General features: G+C 40.2%; 1 protein-coding gene across 2 annotated transcripts in view; it reads right to left on the bottom strand.

Annotated features, from left to right (window-relative positions):
* The window catches only part of ADAMTS3 (ADAM metallopeptidase with thrombospondin type 1 motif 3), a 251,245-nt gene that overhangs the window by 224,641 nt on the left and 6,498 nt on the right, over positions 1 to 20,106 (bottom strand). For both annotated transcript variants that reach the window (XM_035004838.1, XM_035004839.1), the window contains exon 3: positions 6,872 to 7,278. In XM_035004838.1, coding sequence (XP_034860729.1) covers positions 6,872 to 7,278 — 407 coding nt within the window. The remainder of the gene's footprint in view (positions 1 to 6,871; positions 7,279 to 20,106) is intronic.

Raw genomic sequence — 20,106 nt, 5'->3', positions numbered from 1 at the left:
TACTTCTGCTGCCCCTTTTATTTTGTTTTTCCATGTCTGTCCCAAGAAAGATTTGCAGCATCATATTTACATTTTCCCCAATTTTTAACTCATCTTTAAACTTAATTTTTAAAAATTTTACTATACCAATGTTATGGGAGATAATGGAAACAAATCATCATCAAAAATGATATAAATCAAATAATAAATACTGTACAGGTGATATTCATAAATAAATATGAATAATTTAGATTAACTACAAAAAAACTATTATGAAGAAATATTTGCAAAATTTAAAAACACTTCTGACAGGTTTTTTTGTTTTTTTTCTTTCACTTCCTACTCTATTCCCAGCTCATGTCCTTGGATATTCTTCGTATAAGATTAACTAAATCACACAAGAGAAATAGAGCCAAAAAAAATGGTAAAGACTTGACATATGTATGATTCTCGACTTATGCAAATCAGATACGAAATGTGAAAATGATCAAGGACTATGCCAAACCTTGCCTCTTTCCCCCAGATAAGCACATACCGGCTGCCTTTATATTTGAGAAAGGGGGCAGAGCGGAAAATGTACCCAACCTCGAAGACACACAACTAGGTAAACAGTGACAGCTCCCAAAGGGCCACAGCTTAACCAAATCTCAGGAAAGAAGAAATGAGGTCCACCATGGTACTGGTTCTCCCAGACTAATTGAACTAGAGAACTTGAATCCATTCTTCATTTTGAAAGGGGCCAGTGCCTGCTGCTTTTTTTTTTTTTCCCTTCTACTTCTGGAAATGAAAGGGTTTAGGGGCTTTAAGCTCCTTCTAATCCTGCATTGCTAAAATAGCCTGGTGTAGGTGCCTGGAGGTAAAACAAGGTTTCAGTCCTTTGTTCCTCAAACCGTCTAATGTCTCTGAAATTAGCATATAAACCATAAATAGACAAATCTCCCCCTGTCCAGTCAATAAAATGCGTGACACCTTTCATAGACGTGTTCCATGAGACGTGATGCGCCTTCAGCAAATCAGGCTCCTCTCACAAAAGCAGATGTTTGAATATCAACATCTAAAGATCAGCCCTCAAAAACCCTCTTTTCTAAATCCACTATAAATAACTACAGACTTGTATCCATTTTTAGTATCAAACATTTCTTTTACTAGATTGAGCTGTATCTACAATCATAGGTCAAATGTTCTTAATCCCGGGCACACTGGCTCATAATACTTTTTTAGACAGACTTTTTAAAAACTGCTTCTGCAGCTAGACTTACTGAAATAGGCATGGCAAGAATATGCTGTTAAGGGGACCAAATCCCAAAGCAAAAGTCTCAAGGCAGGAGTCCTAAGGCTGTTTTCTTTATAGGTTTGCAATTGTCCTCCAAGACTTCATTGGGCCATGCCCCAAATCTAAGGAAGATAAAATACCTCCAATATTAACCAGATGTGACTATCCGATATTTCAAAAAAGAGGCTCTATTTATGGTTTCCAAATGCTTCACCTCAAGCTTCCAAGACCCCTTGCCCTAACAGTGAAGATCCCTGCTGGACGCCTCCGGGAGACTAAAAGTGGTCTAGAGTGAGAACAGGGCAGGAAGAAGAGACACAGAGAGAAAGAGCATCTCCCACCTGTGTTTTAGGCAGGCCTTTCCTGAGTTTATCCGTTTCGCATATTACTTTAGTAGGTAACCCCTAGTGATTTCATTTGAAGGAAGAATTCCAAATGTTAAAAAAATGCTGAAAATTTGTGTCCTAGATAGACTCCCTTGATCATAAAATCAGCCCACAAGGAAATCACTGAGCTGGATAACCCAGGAAAAGCCATTAGCAGTCAGCTCTTCCACTCCCAACCAGGTCCCTCTGATGCTAATCCAGGGGAATTAACAGAGCAATATTGTTCCAGCAAGTCTAGAGAAATTCAGTGTCCTTATGTTATGAAATACATGAAATAAAGCCTACTAACCAAACAACCCTTTATTTTGGCACATTTATAGACCACAAAATATGATTGTGAGCTCCCACTGCTCGTAGGGGAGATTTAATGGTGTTCCAGAGTAAATGCCAGGGCTCTGTGGAATAAAGAAATCTATTTTCAGCTGGGATTCTCAGCCAGAAGTGTCTTCCCACTAAGAAGTGTGTGAAATCTCAGAAATGTTGAAGCAGAGAGGAAAAGCATGTCGACACCCTCCAGCCAAAGACCACCAGCAGCACATCTGCAGTGGACAAGCTGGGTTTATTCCATGTTGCACGGAGGGAGAATGCACACCAGAGGGAAGCATGAGCATTTCAGTAAAAGAGCGTGAGAAAGAACCTATTAACAGGACTTGAGCTTCAGTTGGGTAATTGGATGGGGGGGTGGAGGTCTAGAGAAGCTGGGCTTTGTTCTAGATTGGATGCCATCAGAAAGCAGGGACGAGGGGCGCCTGGGTGGCTCAGTTGGTTAAGCGGCTGCCTTCAGCTCAGGTCATGATCCCAGGGTCCTGGGATGGAGACCCGCATCAGGCTCCCTGCTCAGCAGGGAGCCTGTTTCTCCCTCTCCCTCTGCCTGCCTCTCTGCCTACTTGTTCTCTCTCTGTCAAATAAATAAATAAAAATCTTCAAAAAAAAAAAGAAAGCAGGGACGATTCAATGACTGAACATCTTAGTAGTTCTTACCTACAGGTAGGATAAACTAGAGCAAGAATAAAGCTGTAAGTGGTAAAGAATTAGCAGTCACTCATAAATGATCATCTTGCAAAGCACAGGAAAAGGTCACACTAGACAAGAACAGATAAATTATTCTTGGCCACACTGGGTAAGAATCACTGTCAATTCCTTTGTGCAGAAGACTCTGATGTTGATTTCAGAAACCCAGAGAATAATTTTTTAGTTATGATGCATATCAATGTCTAAATCACATTCTAGACATTGGCTTTGGATATGTCATTCGAGGCATCTTTCTGTCCTCTTCAATCAAGCCTTTATTAAAGCACCTTTCCTTTGACCATTTCATACAGTTACCTGGGATAGGTAGACTCTATCTTACTATTTCAGTCAAGTAGCTGATATCCAGAGGGGTAAAAACAGCTTAAGTGTCGCTGCTTGCTTTTCTTTTTTCTTTTTTTAAAGATTTTATTTATTTATTTGACAGAGAGAGACACAGTGAGAGAAGGAACACAAGCAGGGGGAGTGGGAGAAGGAGAAGCAGGCTTCCCACTGAGCAGGGAGCCCAACGCAGGGCTCGATCCCAGGACCCCGGGATCATGACCTGAGCCTAAGGCAGCCGCTTAACGACTGAGCCACCCAGGCAAACTATCTGTGGTGGAGACAATGTTTTCTTTTCTCCCAATTGGTCTTGGACTATTTTGTAAAACACAACAGAAATTAATTACTAGAGGGGTGCCTGGGTGGCACAGTTGGTTAAGCCGACTCTTGTCCGACTCTTGGTTTCAACTCAGGCCATGATCTCAGGGTCCTGAAATCGAGTCCCGAATCAGGGTCCCTGCTCAGCGGGGAGCCTGCTTCTCCCTCTCCCTCTGCCACTCCCCCTGCTTGCGCATTCTCTCACACACACTCTCTAATAAAATAAATAAATTATTTTAAAAAATGATAAAACAAAACACCAGCCCCATTTTTTAAAAATTATTCGACCCGGTACAAATACAACAATTGTCAAATTGGTATAAGAGTTTCTATATATAGTCTCACTTTCGGTATTTATTTCTTCACAAGCCTGAGTCTGTGGACACACTTTGAGTACCACTCGTTTTTTAAATTTAATTAAAGAGTTCTGCTTACTACAAAGTAATTCTGTCTGAGAGTGCTGCCCATTTCAAACTCACAGAGCATGCCACAAGTTTCCATTAGAGGAAAGAGATGTAAGGAGTTTCACCGCGGGAGAAAGCCTTACTATGAAACCCCCAACCCTAGTGAAATCTATGTTCCTGTGGCTGTTTCTTATGTGCAACAGCTTCGAAGGACACATGGAGAAAGTCAGATCACGGGAATACCATCGAAAACCAATGTAACCAAAAGGATTCGACTTCCCATCCAGGTAAAGCTTCAGTGACACTGTCTTCCATATCAGGAGACTTAACTATATACTTGCTGGCAGGTATTTTTCCATTGGTATCTTTAGGCCAAATGGGGCTGTACTTTCTACTAGACCTACTTGGATTTGATTATAGTCTCAGAGTCTCCCCGGGCAATGGCTGGATAGCCCATCAGGTTAATCCTCAGGCATCTATGTTATCTCAGTATCCCTGCTTCCCTTTCTGAGGCCAAGAAGGTTAAGCCTGATCCCTATATAGCCAGTTAAAGGGAAAAGGGGTTTAGGAATCAGCAAATCAGCCAAGTTTATTTACATTCCCTTCAGTTAAACTTCCTGCTTCATCTCTGCTAAGGACTTATCCCATCCAATGCAATTCTACAATTCTAAGAACTTGTTCCCAATTTAATGAAGTAGTCCTGCTGTTATCCCTCTGGTTTGTTGATTCGCTCCCCATAACCCTGCTTGCTGTTCTTTCTGCCATCATCTTCACTTTTCCCTGGCACATGGCTACTGTGAACTGGAAAGTCTAGAAAAGGCTTCATTCCGCCTACCCACAGAGTCAGCACTGCCTTCTCTAGAGGCCAGACCCACCCTTTTCCTGGATCTAGCTGAAGGCCTAGGCCAATTATCTCTGGTTCAAAACTCTGTCCTATTCATATCTCCGGAACATATTTCCCTTAACTACAATTTTTCAAGTTAAACGTGATTCTAACATATATATGTATATATACATATGCCAGATATTTTGACATTTAAATTTCATGACAAATATAACATCTTTGAGCTGCATGAGGATGGTAACCACTATTCCTTCCACCATTTCACAGTGCCTAGAATAGCACTTGGTTCATCACCAGCTCCTATAAATATTGTTTAATTAATTAATTAATTAATGGACCAAAGATTGGAACAAATGAATACTTTCAGTGTGCAGTCTGTTTAGTACACACACACACTCAATATCAATTTACACATGATGCTAACACCGTCTTAAAAATGAGAAATTAAAGAAGCCTAATAATTAACATTCATTCAGACTTTATATCTATTTTCTTCTTTTTTATAACAACTTGTTATGGCCCCAGATTTCTCATATCTATGATTCAATAATTAGACATATATGGTAAGAAAAATACTGGTTGCTAAGTCAGATATAAAAATCACTGTGATGGGGCGCCTGGGTGGCTCAGTTGGTTAAGCGACTGCCTTCGGCTCAGGTCATGATCCTGGAGTCCCGGGATCGAGTCCCACATCGGGCTCTCTGCTGGGCAGGGAGCCTGCTTCTCCCTCTGACCCTCCCCCCTCTCATGTGCTCTCTCTCTCTCTCTCATTCTCTCTGTCTCAAATAAATAATAAATAAAATCTTAAAAAAAAAAAAATCACTGTGATGATGCATTAAAGTCAGTTCCTTGCCTTTTACCTTCCTTAAACTGATTTTCAAGCCAATATCCCACATTTCAAATCTTAACTGAGAAGGTAAACATACATAATTTTTTATGCTATAAAACTAAAAAATAACACTGAATTAAGTTTTATATTCAATGTATTTTACTTAAAAGTATTACAAAATAGTACCTTTTGTATGATTTGTGTTCTTTTCTATCTTAGTAGTTACTGAATCACACTTTCTCAATGAATACTTTGAACTTCATCTTCTAGAAAGTACTTTCTTTTTTATTTCCTATTCAATGACTTAATTAATTCACATCTATTCCACCTTTGTAGAGAATGAGAATTCAAGCAATTCCTTATGTCTTCAAACCCCAGAATACGGTCTAGCACCAAATGCAAATGTACAGATCCTAATCTAATGCAGTCCCACTTGAACACTTGGACCTGCTACATGTCCTCTGCTCAGTTTTCTGCACTGGCTCTTAAAACCCTACAGAGCATCAAGAGGCAGGACAAGACTGCAAAAATAAAGCCCGAAACAATGACCTCACCAGCATTTGGTAAAACATATGTATCATACCTCCTCTGGGTTGGGCCTATGCATAGAGAGAACAATAGCAAAAACTTCATGGTATTGTTGGAGGACCAGCTAAGGTAGAATAATTATAAGCAGGAACATAAGGAATATTTCGAGAACTCCCAGAAGAGTGGCAAAACAAAGGGAATAGCTCTGAACTCCCAAGAAACAGCAGCCTGGCAACCCTAGAAAGAAAAATGGTTGCTTTTTTGAACAAAGTCAACTGTGGATGGAGGGGGTATAAACATTGACACACTTTCCAAATAACATCTGGAGTAATGAAACAAAAATATTTCACATCGGCAGAGTGTGTAGAGAAAGGTCAGTTACTATTGGCCTCATCAACAAAACTGAAGAGCAATATACGGGTATTTTAGTTGAAAATAAAGAAAAACCTGACTCAAAGCCACGATGCAGAGATAACTACATCTCATATTTGTAAAGTAATGTGATTTGAACAAATTCTGACAAAGGATCTGCTCATTTCCCATTTTAGCATTCTGTGGGGAAGCGAAAGAATGCATTCAAAATACTTTAAGAAGATACCCAAAGTTTCCACATAAGAAGTGAAATGCTATCATTTTGGAGGAATCTACATTTCTTCAGAAAATTTCCAGGATGCTTTGAAAGAAATAAGGAAATAAAACTCCCCAATGTAACACAAGTGAAAATGTAAGCAAAAAATGCTAAAATAGGTATCTTTTGCTTCTCGGAATAATGCTGTCTTTGTGGCAAAATGAAGCCAAAGCACACATCTTTGACTATAAAGTGCTTTCTCAAGCTCCTTCCTGAACTTAAAATATAAGAGTAAGGCTTCCTTTCCACCTCTACCTTCCAAACCATGCTGGAGCCATGCTGCACTCCCACACACCTGCAAACACATACACACAAAAGGGAATAAGTCTTACCAGACCGTCACAGTTGCTAATGGCAACAGAGGTTCCTGGAATGTCCATGATGTCACCAACATAAGCACAGTTAGTCTGCAAAGGCTCTGTTTTCCAGATTCTTTCTGAAGCATTTCCTGCTTGATGATCATTAATGGGGTCAGTTACATTCTCAGGCACCAGAGAGGTCTCGTGCCATTCCACAACAGCCCCAGGAGCTACTAGCTGAGTGTTGGGCCTTAGTCGCAGGTGAAAATCTCTTCCAAATGCTGTGATGTTAAAGAACAATTGCTCAGAGTTGGAAGACACGTCCCTCGGTGACCTCCTTTTGTGATTTGCAGAAAGAATATGGGAGAGATAGTGTCCTTCAAAATTTGTGCTGACTGGAGTCACCAGCTCATACTCACTCTGTCTCTTTATTGGTAAATCTGTGGGGTGAAAAATAGAATTGTAGAACCCTGTGTGACAAGAGAACACAGGAGGACATAGCTTAGGCATAAAGTGCCCCACCTCACAAGGCTCTACCTCAACTTGCATAATAAGTATATTCCTGAACCATCTCATTAGGTATGAAATTTTGAGAACTCAAATCATTTCTCAACTACACTTAGGGAACTCTGGGTTCAATGAATCATTTTCTTTTTAAAAAATGTACTACAGGGCGCCTGGGTGGCTCAGTTAGTTAAGCGACTGCCTTCGGCTCAGGTCATGATCCTGGAGTCCCGGGATCAAGTCCCGCATCGCGCTCCCTGCTCGGCAGGGAGCCTGCTTCTCCCTCTGACCCTCCTCCCTCTCATGCTCTCTGTCTCTCATTCTCTCTCTCTCAAATAAATAAATAAAATCTTTAAAAAAAAAAATGTACTACAATGTGAATATTCGTATCTCATTTATATGTTTGAGGATATAAATATAGTAAGTTTCCATAAATGATATCTGGTTTGCTTATCATCAAGACATGCTCCCAATTCATATATTATTGACATAACTGACACCTGCTACAAATTTTTAACAAAGTTGCTATTATGTAGAAGAAATTTTTTTTTATTGTTTAATTTTTTCCCTGTAAAAATCCTAGAATTTATACTAATTATAATAGCTACTTTATGTTGCATTTACCGTTGGCCTGTAATTTTATACATTGTAGTTTATGGTGCTGTAGTTTATATATAATTTTTCCATCATTAACAAACCTAACAATCACATTTCATGGGTGAGGAAACTGAGATTCAGGAAGTATGTGCTCAAGATCAAGTAACTGTGAAGCTCAGATAGGAATCCAAGTCATATTCCAAAGCCCATACACTCATTCTGTTCCACTGAGTTGTGCCCCATAAATCACAGAACATTTTCAGAAAATGAGGAGAATAGGTAAAAAAAAAAAAAAAAAAAATAGAAATCATAATCTATAAATTAAATATGCAGATGCTGGTCAGTTAAGAGCAAATGGCATTGTCATTTTGCACCAAATTCCGTACATGGGACAGATACTCATTTTAATATGAATGCCTATTTGGAGTCCACCTTATATCACGGTGGCCAGCTACAGGTTAAACTCAATTTCACAATTAATTCCCCTCATTTAGCCAAATGTATTATGTCTGCTAAAATGCAAACACGCTGGGGAAAGATAACTCATTGAATAAACCATTTATCCCTTACTAAAAATGATTTGGAAGCAAGACAGTGGATCCTGGAAAAGAACATGAGGACAAGAATGAGAAAAGAAGACAAGCAAAATCTGATAACAGAAATTAAAAAGTCCCCCACCTTCATGATTCTAGCCTAAGACTAGTCCCACAGTATGTCAAAGTACCCTGAAAAAAATTCTATGATCCATGAATACGTCTCCCCTAGAGCAATTACATGGATGTCATCCAATAAATGAAAGTGTAAGACTCATAACTGAACTATAACCTATGATCTTAAAGTAACCTTATAGAATATGTTCATTCTTTTCCTGCTTTTTAAATACTTCACACAGTGTATAAAGCACCAGAAGACAAATGAAGGCATTTTACAACTTGGAAATTCTTTGAGTGCATGTTTGTTATCATTATGCCATTTAGAATGGCCAATGAATTTAAACAAAATACCCTTCTTTATTAAATGCACAGATCAAATAACACTGCTGTAAATATTTACTAGGCAGGAGTGAGGACTGTCACATCACATAGTAAAGTGAAGCCCGCCTCCAGCCCTGGGACGCGCAGCAACGGCATGATCCCCACTTTGTGGTTTCTCTGGACCATCGTCAAAGACCCACACTAGGCATCAGCATAAGCACAGATGCAAAGATGTAGTCTCTCTTACAGCCAAATCCCTGGGGAATACTTTTAGTAACTTCTGGCTTATAGAAAGAACTCAAAATTTTAGGGAATGAACTTGAGTGTCGCAGGAGCAGAGTGATGGAGGGGAAGGCTTCCACAGTAAGGGATGAATCAGGCTCTTGGGTATGGACTGACAAAGCCTATCCCCAATTAAGTATAAATTCCTTAAGGACAAGAAACCCCCCCCATTCAGGTTGGTATTTCCAATACTATCTAATATAAGATTTTGTACACGCCAAGGTCTCTTGTCAGTAGGATCTGTTTAACATGTATTAAGTTAGTAATGCAGGTAACCGGAGAACCTTTGCTTTGTCTATGCTGTTATACACTAACTTACAAGACATACTACCTAAAAAAAAAAAAAAAAAAAGACATACTACCTGAGGTCCAAGGGCATCTGCCTGCACCAGTAATCCCACTTATAACTTTTTCTCTAACTATTCATTTACTGTTTCAAGTGAAGGAGATTTCCCATCTCCACTGAAGGAAATTCACACAACCAAAGTCTAGACAATATACTGATGCCTGGATTCAGTGACTAGAGAACTAGAAAATTTAGGAAGAATGCAAGGAGGCTCCTCCACACCCAGGAGGACACCCAGGGCCTCATGCTTACAGCAAACCATGCATCCTAGATTCTCTGGGACAGTTCCATTTTTCCACTGTCAGACAGTATGTTCCGCATTTTTATTCAAAATAAAGAAGGCATATTTCTATACAGCTTTGTCTTTTCTGATGCTAAATAATAAATCATTCCTAAAATGTACACATAAGACACATTGCTGAAATTAAACCCAGAATGTAATTTTCCAGTTGGGAATTATTATAACCAAGGGAAAAGATGCACTTAGTAACCCATCAGGCTACCATACCCCTGGACAATAGTTAGCAGAACTGACAAAGGAGCTACCAGGTCACCGGCCATCTATTGGCAGGATAAATACTGGGCACTGTGCTTTGTGTTCAAGAATATACCATCTCTACGGCACCTAGGTGGCTCAATTGGTTAAGTGTCTGAGTCAGCTCAGGTATGATCCCAGGGTCCTGGGATCGAGCCCCACGATGGGCTCCCTGCTTAGTGGGGAGCCTGCTTCTCCCTCTCCCTCTGCTGCTCCCCCTGCTTGTGTTCTCTCACTCTCACTCTGTCAAATAAATAAATGAATATTTTTTTTTAAAAAAGAATATACCATCTCTAATTCTCACAGCAATCACAGCAGGTGGGTGTTATTATCCCTAGTTTATAAATGAAAAAGCAGGCCTAGGAGGCCTGACACATTGCAAGCAAGAAGCCAAAGGAAGAATTCAATTTTGATCATTTTGACACTGAAGACCATGCTCCTATGCTCTTATTCACTTCAGAATAGATGGAACATCTTGCTGCCGATTTCTAATTTAAGATCTGACTTATAAAGGAAAACTACCACAAGAATGACGACGTTCTGTCTACCCGCAACCAGCCAACCAATTTTTCGTCCAGTGTAGTTTCAAAAATCTCTGTAAAAGGCTCTTAAATTCTCGGTCTTCGGGAGGGAAAAAAAAGGGGAGGGGGATGGTGGGGAAAGCTCAAAGCTATCAAAAGTATTTTCATCTCAGATTACAAGCATACAGGCAAATCAAATTATATCCAGTGTTAACTTACTGTATTCAGAAATTACACACCTCACAGGCCCAAATCCTTCCACAAAGCAGTACAACCTATGGATAAGGAAGGAACTACACTGTCAGAAAGTACCAAGTTAAGTCAGCGCATGACCCTGAACAAATTCTTTGGTTTCTCTTAGGCTCAGTGTCCTCAACTGTTAACTGGAGGCGAGTAATACTTCAGCTCATAGGTCTAGTGAGAGGTTTAAACGAGATTACGCAGAGGATGCAATAAATATGAGCGACTGAACACTTAAATGTAAGTGAGCTACTCATTAAAATACTGCCCATGTGCAGTTTTAAGATGTGAAACTATACACTTGTCAGCAGAGATGGCTGAAGGGCCACGGCAGTTGGTATATAAAGGTCTTTGTGGGCCATAAATTCTACAAACACAAATGGCCAGGGCCACCGTAAAGCCACACTGTGGTCACTAAGTCACCTGAACAGGACTCAAAAGCAGTGAGCCTTCCACAACCGACTGGCGTCTAGGCGTGCATGGTCCATTTTCCTGCAGCTAATATGGAGATGTCGTCTGTGGTCTTACCAAGGAGCAAACCACCCCCCCACCCCCCCACCCCCGCCCCGTGCACCAGCTCCTAACCCCTCTCGCCTTTGCAGGAAGTTTTTGCACCTGTCCTCTCTTCTTTCTCAGTCAGTCTCCCCACATCACTAGATGATTCCCATCAACAAATAAATAAGCAGCCGTCTCATCTCCCACCTTTAATAAAAACCCTCTTGATGCCACATCCCGCTCTGGCTAATATCCCAGCACTTCACGACCCTTCATACCCCCTCAGTGGTCTCAGCCTGGCCCTGAGAATTCTCACATCTCAAGGTCACTATGACTGCTTTCCTCTGGGATCTCCCTCCTTAATTCCTTCAGGTTTGTGCTTTAATGTGACCCTCTCTCAGTGAGGTGTGTCCTGACCAGTATCCATCTCATCACTCTCCATCCCCTTTCCCCATAAAACTTGTCACTCACTCTCTGACATACCATAAATTGTATTTACATTTACTTTTTGTTTCTCCCACTAGCATATAAGCTCCACGAGGGCACAGATTTTATGTTCTCTTTACTACTGTTTCCCAGTACCTAAAATAGAACCTGAAATCACTCAATAAATACCTGAATGAATCCATGAATGAATGGATGAGAGCAATTTGAGCCTGAGGGTGTATCTAGAATTAAAATGCACCATCTTTTCCCCAAATAACAAGTTATCACCAAGCAATCAATGACAGCCAACTACGCAAGTTGTCATATACCTCTACAACCAGAATTTTGCTTGCAAATGTTATTTCTACTTCTCACGGCTCTTACTGACCAGTAAATCAAACATTTCGTAGTATTCAGGTCTTATATTTAAGCTACTAAGAACCAGAAAGTGGATCTAGTCATTAAAACAGATCTCCTGGAATGCAGACACAGTGCCCCTCATACTTAGAAGCAAGCAGCAGGAAATCAGCTCCATTCTGCAATCCCTTTAGATATTCACAGAGTATCTATACAGGTCAAAAATAAAAAAGACCTTGAAAATCATCTAATCTTTGCCTCTTTCTTACAATGAAAGCATCTCAAGAAGGTGATTTCCTTTTAAGTTAGAAATGGAGTGCCTTTAACCTGCTCCTGCTCTCTGTGAAAAGAAATTTTTCTCTGACTCTCCTGGGCCGCTCCATCTCTTAGCTCACCCTTCTCCTGGTAATGAAGAGTGATGTCTGTGATTTGTAAGCCTGGGAAAAATAAGAAGTTCACAAAGCTCAGAGCCTCCCTCCTCACTCTTATTCTGGGAAGGATCCTGATAAGGAGCACACGTTGTCTCCCACGTCATGGGGGCAAGCCCTGTCCTAGCCCAGCAGGGCCTGACACACGCCGGCTGGGCACTTCCCACCAAAGGGAGAGCCTCTTGTTACCCTGGCCTTGTTTGTAAAAGATATTTTTACTACATCTTTATATCTGCTATTTCTAACTTGTTAACTCAGGCAAGTGAGAGGGGTATGTTTTCATTCAGGATCTCCTCAGAAACTCAAACTACCTTTAAGAAAAAGTATTGTCGTATCTTCAATGGATGACTAAATTATAACACTAACAATTCTCCTTGTCAGAGAATTCTCTAAAGTCCTCATTTGAGAGTTTAACTTAATGCCTTCTTCCTCCTCAGGCTGAATCAAAGAGACACATTCCTGTGTGTGTGTGTGTGTGTGTGTGTGTGTGTGTGAGAGAGAGAGAGAGAGATGTGTATACATCTGTATACACACACATACACACACTAATATTAAACATAACCTACATCAAAGTATTTGAGGAGGGGCGCCTGGGTGGCTCAGTAGTTAAGCATCTGCCTTCGGCTCAGGTCATGATCCCAGGCATCAAGCCCCGCATTGGGCTCCCTGCTCCGCGGGAAGCCTGCTTCTCCCTCTCCCACTCCCCCTCTTGTGTTCCCTCTCTCGCTCTGCCTCTCTCTCTGTCAAATAAATAAAATAAATAAGTAAATAAATAAGCATTTGAGGAGGCCATGTTCTATGTTTCCATATACTTCAAGACCTTTTGGATGATCCAACTTTTCGTTTTAATGTCAACCACCTTAGAATTTTCTCAGTTTCAAAATTGTAACCATTTCTGAGACTTTGGGCCCTTTTCCACATGTCCGTGTACTGCACATAACAGACGCTCAGTAAATACAGGTTCAAGGAAAAAGAGGAACTTGCTTCACACTGAAACTTGAACATGGCAGTTCTCTGCCCAGAATAATGTGTCATACCTTCTCTTCACCCCTAAAATATCTAAACCAAACTTCTCATTTTCACCCTAAATATTCAGCTTGCCTTCCTGACTTCACTGTTTATGTTCATGATGTGCTGATTCTCCCAAAGCTCCAGCTTAGAAAACTGATTTTATATCCACTTTTCCCCCCATTTAATATCATTCAAGTCCTGTTTTCTCCTTAGAAATTGCTGTCAAACTAATCCCATTTCTTCCAATTGCTTCAAGTCCTTGTCACCACACACTGTAAACCGTGAGGTGCCAAATCCAAACTCCCCAACACAATTTCTCACAGCCAAATACTGTATAAATTGTACCAAAATATTATCTGAATTACTGCCAGGAAAACTGTTTTAAAGTCCCATATGTAAAATGCCTAAATTCTGCCACTTACTACCTTTGTGATTTTGGTCACTTAAGACTTCCATGTCAGTTCTCATCTGTAAAATGAGGGTAATAGTATTTTATTCATCGCCTTGTAAAAACTAACTGGCCTAATCCAAAGTGTTTAGGACACTATTTGGCACATATGAAGGGCTCAATAAATGTTAGGTATTAATATTACTGGATTATTCTCTCTGAACAGTTTCAATGGCTCATCATTACTTCAAAGATAAAACAGTTTCAGAAAACTGATCGCTTTTTCTCCATGTTAGACATGAAAATTGCTTTAAAGACCTCTACTAATCAAATCCTCTCACTTCACAAATAAGGAACTGAAACTCGCAGACTGAGTAACTGAACCCAAAACTGAACTGTCATTTAAGGCCCTATGCGCTCTGTCCCTAACCTCTTTGCCACATCATCTCCCATACTGGCCTACTGAAACATTCTATTGGGCCTAGACCCAACTTAATCACACCTGTCCTCAAAGTCCTACTCCACCATTCGCCCCCAGGGAAAGGACTCTCCTTTCTCTCCATCCATACAAATCCAACCTGGCCTACAGGGCCTATCTCAAGCCCCATCTCTCCTAAGAAACCTTCCCTGCTATCTTGCCCGGAGTATAGACCTGCTGGTCTAGGCTTCTTAGATCTCATCATCACACATTATCTGTATAAAAGTTCTAAAAATCTGTATGGGAGAAAAATTATATGCTTACGTCTTGTCCTTTCAGAGATTTTAGGCTCTTTGGGATGGAGGTGTGGTATCTTAACTATGTTTAAATGTCCCCAGCATACAGCAGTCTTTGGGGAAAAAAAATCAATGGTGATTTTTGGAAGTGGGGATTCTTGAGAGGGAGTGCTTTCACAGTATACCACTGTGGCCCAAGCTCTGGCATCATCTTAATTCCCTTATGCATTCAGTCTCAGAAGCTCACAACTGAGGACGGGCAGCTTGGTATCCATCTAATACGTTGTGCAATGATATCCACATGTCTCCTAGAGGTTACTAGATGTCCCCAGTATGTTACAAAGACCACACTATAGAACAGTAAGAGAACAGAAGTGTTCAATAGTATAATCAACATTACTGAGACCTCAAGTGACTACAGTACAAAGCTCACACATATTATAGCAATCTTTAGTTGATCTAATGAAGCCCAAAGCTACTCCTGGTATATAAAATATTGGAATACTTGTGATTGATGCAATATGGCTTGAGTTCCCAAGCAAGGAAGGGAGAAGGTGGGGTAAGACGGTTGATTACCGAAGGTCTGGAGCAGAAAGTACTGCGTTTAAATTCTGATTTCAAGCTGATGTGCATTTTGGCCTCTGCAAGCAAATTATCAAAATTAAGGCTCAGAGAGATTGCCTGTAAAATAATGGGCTCAAACAAGGTAAGGCACATAAAAGACTTAGTCCAGCTAGTAACAATGCAATAAAAGAAAAATTAGCTGAGGTTATTATCACCGTGACCATCCCCATCCAGCTGAGCTATAGAAGATGGAAGTGGGCTTCCGAGTCCTTCCACGTCCCGGCACCTCTCAGGCCTCTCCCATCTCCACTCCCGCCCGAGCCTGGTGTTTCTGATATGGGTAGAAGGGATCCTCAGCTCCATGTTAACGGAGGGCCTGAAGTCCAGGCTAGCCGTAACAACCCATACTCTGTTACCTGCCCAGACACTGGGATCCTCTCCCAAGAATTGGTTGATGATTATCAAGAGGCAGTTTACACAGGCAACTTCCTTTTTCAGGTACAAATTCTCAGTATGCAACAATCTGGCCACAAGAAGGAAATCGAATAAGCTTTTTCAAGATCTGCTAAAGAAGCCGCTCCAACAACAACATTCCCAAATCCTTCTCTGAGGGTCAGAGAATGACTTTCATCAGAAATGACAGGAGCCAGCTGCTCTAGGAAAAATGTGAGCAGGGTGATGAGTGGACCTTAAAGAGGACACCACGCGCTGAAGGGCTTCCCAAGGCCGTAAACACAAACGGAGAAGGGGACGCATCTTCACTGAAAGGCAATTAAAAGTTAGTTGTGACACTTGCTGAACTCCTGAGCAGAACCAAGGTCTTTTTCCCCCCACTTCATCTCCTCTAGGCTCTTATCACCGCAAGGCAGAGAACCTCTTTGAAGTCTTTTATTTTAATTGCAAACCTACTTTCACAGTCAAAGATTTTTCAACAAACTATTGGAGAAAAAAAAGAAAGCTTTTTTTTTCCTTTTATTCATTAAGAAAGAACAAATCGTCGTGAACTTAAAAATTCTTCTCATTTTTTTAAATCTGGCTTTTTCATAAATATTTGTTGCAATTGCACAATGTTTACATTCGAGAGAGTCACTTAGGAAAGAACACCACATTCTTTAGTGTTCCAGAACATGAAATCAGGTAAGAGAAGATCTTTCATGGAAAAAAAAAAAAAAAAGAAGAAGAAGAAAAATGTCCAAGCATTTTCTTGGTTTGCTACATCTTAAAATGATCAAATAATTAATAACAGAATAACAAGTAGAGAAGATATATATATATATTTTTTTTTTTTTTTACGTGAGTCCCCGATGCCAAAATGTTAACATTCCAATCTTAGTTTTTAAAGAAGCACATCTAATGGTTATATTCATCATCCCTGGAAGTTTTACAGATTCAAGAGCTATATTATACATTCTATAAATTAATATTTCTCATATACCTCACAATTTTTTGATGGATAATACTTTTAAAGACTAATATTGAGCCTAGAATTTAAAGCCAGGAAAAATAAGCATTTGTCCCCCTGGGCCAAAGGCTGAGGAAAATATGACAGGCAAGAAATGCAAACAGCATTTTTAAAGGTCTTCACTGAAACTTACTTGTGTTGATTACATTTTCCAAATCTACAATAGTCTGGCTCACAGTATGACAAAAGTATGAGAAATGGGGACAGTGCACTGGGCCACTGTATTAGCTTTCTATTACTGCTGTAACAAATTGCCACAAACTTGGCGACTTAAAACAATATATATGTATTACCCTACAGTTCTGGAGGTCAGAAGTCTGAAATAGGTCACAGGGGTCTAAAATCAAGGTGTCGGCAGGGCTGCATTTCTTCAAGAAGCTCTGGGAATAATCTGTTTCCTTGACTTTCCGAACTTCTGGAGGCCACAGGTGTTCCCTGGCTCCCTAGGTCCCTGCCTTTATCTTCAAAGCCAGAAACTTCAGACCAAGTCCTTTCTTATGCTGCCATCTCCCTAGTTTTGTCTTTTTGTCTCCCTCTTCTATTTATGAGGACCGACCTCGGAAAATCTGGGCTAATCTACCTATTTAAAGGCCAACCGATTAGCAACCTTAATTCCATTGGCAAACTTAACTCTTCTCGGCCATGTAACATCACATACTCATGAGCTCCAGGGATTCGGATGTAGACACCCCTGGGGGGCCATTATTCTACCTACCACAGCTGCCAGTTCCCATGCAGTGTGCTGGGAAGCCCTCAGGCTGCGGCATGATTACATGTGTGCTCCCTAGCATCCATCCTCCTTTTTCTTTTTCTTTTTTTTTTTTAAAGATTTTATTTATTTATTTGATAGAAAGAGAGAGACAGCGAGAGAGGGAACACAGCAGGGGGAGTGGGAGAGGGAGAAGTAGGCTTCCCGCTGAGCCGGGAGCCTGATGCGGGGCTCGATCCCAGGACCCTGGAACCATGACCTGAGCCGAAGGCAGACGCTCAATGACTGAGCCACCCAGGCGCCCCCCTCCTTTTTCTTTAACTGCACCCCAGTGTTCCCTCAGGTTAACCATCCTGAATTCCACTCTTAGTCCCTGTAAATCAAGAGTGAAATGACTCAATCCAGGCCAATCAGAGCACTGCATCCCCTGCCACAGCGAATGGTTCCAGGATAAGCTTATGACTCAAGCCAAGTAGCCAATCAAACCACCCTCCCCCAGGACATTTTGCTGGGGCTATCAAAAAACAAGTGTTCTGGGGCGCCTGGGTGGCTCAGATGGTTGAGCGTCTGCCTTCGGCTCAGGTCATGATCCCAGGGTCCTGGGATCGAGCCCCGCATCGGGCTCCTGGCTCAGCGGGGAGCCTACTTCTCCCTCTCCCTCTGCCTCTCTCCCTGCTCATGCTCTCTCTCTCTCTGTATCTCTGTGTCTCAAATGAATAAATAAAATCTTTAAAAAAAAAAAAACAAGTGTTCTGTCTAGTGGGGTGAAAGGTAGAATGAAAGCCTAGAGATGCTGGTGACAGTCTTTGCCACAACCTGAGGGGCCACCAATCATATCCTGATAAAGAAACAGAGCCAACGCAGGAAAATGAGAAAGAAAGAAGAGTCAGGGGAGGAGAGAGAGGGATTTCTGACATTGTTTGAGCCCTCGGTTCAACTATACCTGACTCTGATTACCAGATCAATTTTGTTTTCCTTAACCAGTGTCAAGTGGGCTCCTGTTATTTGCATCCAAACGAGTCATGATTAATACAGGAACTTTCTCTCAATTAAATAGGACTTTCCATAAACAAGATGAAAAGAAGAAAGAATTCTGTCCGGTATACATGAAATAAAGTTGGCATGGAGTCTGTACGGAGTAATCGTTTTGCACTGTTCATTCCTTACCCAACTCCCCCCTACTGCCGTATTCCAATGAATTAAGCAATACTATATTGAGATATCAACTTTAAGATAATACATGAAAATAGAACTCTCAAAGAGCTGTCACATGGTGAGCTGAGTGGCTGGAGAGTTTACAAGTCCTTGACACAGTAAATTAAGGTTCCTGGAAATTCATGGTGGTAGGCAGACCTATCAAAAATGTACGGATTAGAATGGGGTGGCTCTCATTGATTAAAAGTGTTTTTTAAAAAGCACAAGACTAAGATATACTAATAATAGCTATTATCCTAGCTTGCTTCCCATGTGCCAGCACTTTATGAATCCTTTACAATTCTATGAACTAAGAAGTAGTAGTATGCCTATGTTTACACAGAAGAGATGCTTTGAGAGGTTAAAGTCAGCTAGAAAGTAGTAAACTACACAGTGAACAACAGTCTGTGCCCCTGACCATTTAATGGAAGAAAGGCAATGAATACTAATAGGTCCTCTACTGGATAGGCTGGTTATGTTTTAGATTAAGGAATGGACTTTACATGTAAAAGAGAGAGATTTTTACATATAAAAGAGAACTCAAGCTCATATGATGAATGATTCCAATCATTCTTTTTAATTTATGTGCATATACACATATAAAAATATAAATGCTAAATAACAAAGAAAGATTGTAGGAAATGTGATTTAACATCTAAGATCCCAGTATTTGAAGATGCGTATATTTAATCCTATCTTACTACCTATGAGTTTCCTAAATGTTATTTTTGTTTTATCAGTCACTTCAAAAACAAGATAGACTGTTTCATGCTGGTCACAGTTTATTCTAAATTCCATAAAGATTCATCATGCTGAATTTGTGGCAATCATTTTTATAAACAAGAGACTGACGTGACCACAAAATCTCTCCTAAGGATTTACAGTTAGTCAGCAAAATCATGTAAACGTATTTGGAAAATTAGGATGGATAAATTACTTGTGGGAACAGAGATTCCGAAACTAGAAAAACTCTTCCCACACTTTATTATCCATTCTAAAGAATAATACAACTCTCAAATTCTATGAGGTGGATGAATCTTTTCATAGTACTACTAAAGTTTACAAAACGTTTTTATAATTGATCATACTTTGGGGTACTTGATAACTAAAAAATGATTAATTCATTACATATTTCAAAGACTGCACAATCAAGAATTTAAAAATTATATTCAGATTTAGGGAAACAGAGCCAAAACTAATTTAAAACTGAAATTTTTAAAAATCAACACTTCCCTATACTACTAGTAAAAGTTCAGATCATACAAACTTCTTTAAAAGCCATCTGTCAAAACGTATCATGTTAATTTGGTTTTACTCAGCAATCAGCTTCTAGGGCTTTCTCCTAAAGTAGTCATTTGAAAAGCAGGCAGCTATCTATATTAAACACTGTGTGGTAACATTCATTATCATGAGAAAATAGGTGTCCTTAGGGAAATAAGTACCTAAATTAAGGTTTATTAGGATAATGAGATTAAAACTATGTTTATAAGGATTTTGTAATGCTATGGTAAACTATACTAA

The sequence above is a fragment of the Mirounga leonina genome, unplaced genomic scaffold (genome assembly GCF_011800145.1).
Source record: "Mirounga leonina isolate KUSES-001 unplaced genomic scaffold, KU_Mleo_1.0 Mir_129, whole genome shotgun sequence".
In the NCBI taxonomy this organism is placed as follows: domain Eukaryota; kingdom Metazoa; phylum Chordata; class Mammalia; order Carnivora; family Phocidae; genus Mirounga; species Mirounga leonina.
Note: the sequence above shows the minus strand (reverse complement) of the source record. Positions and strands in the feature narration are given on the sequence as shown.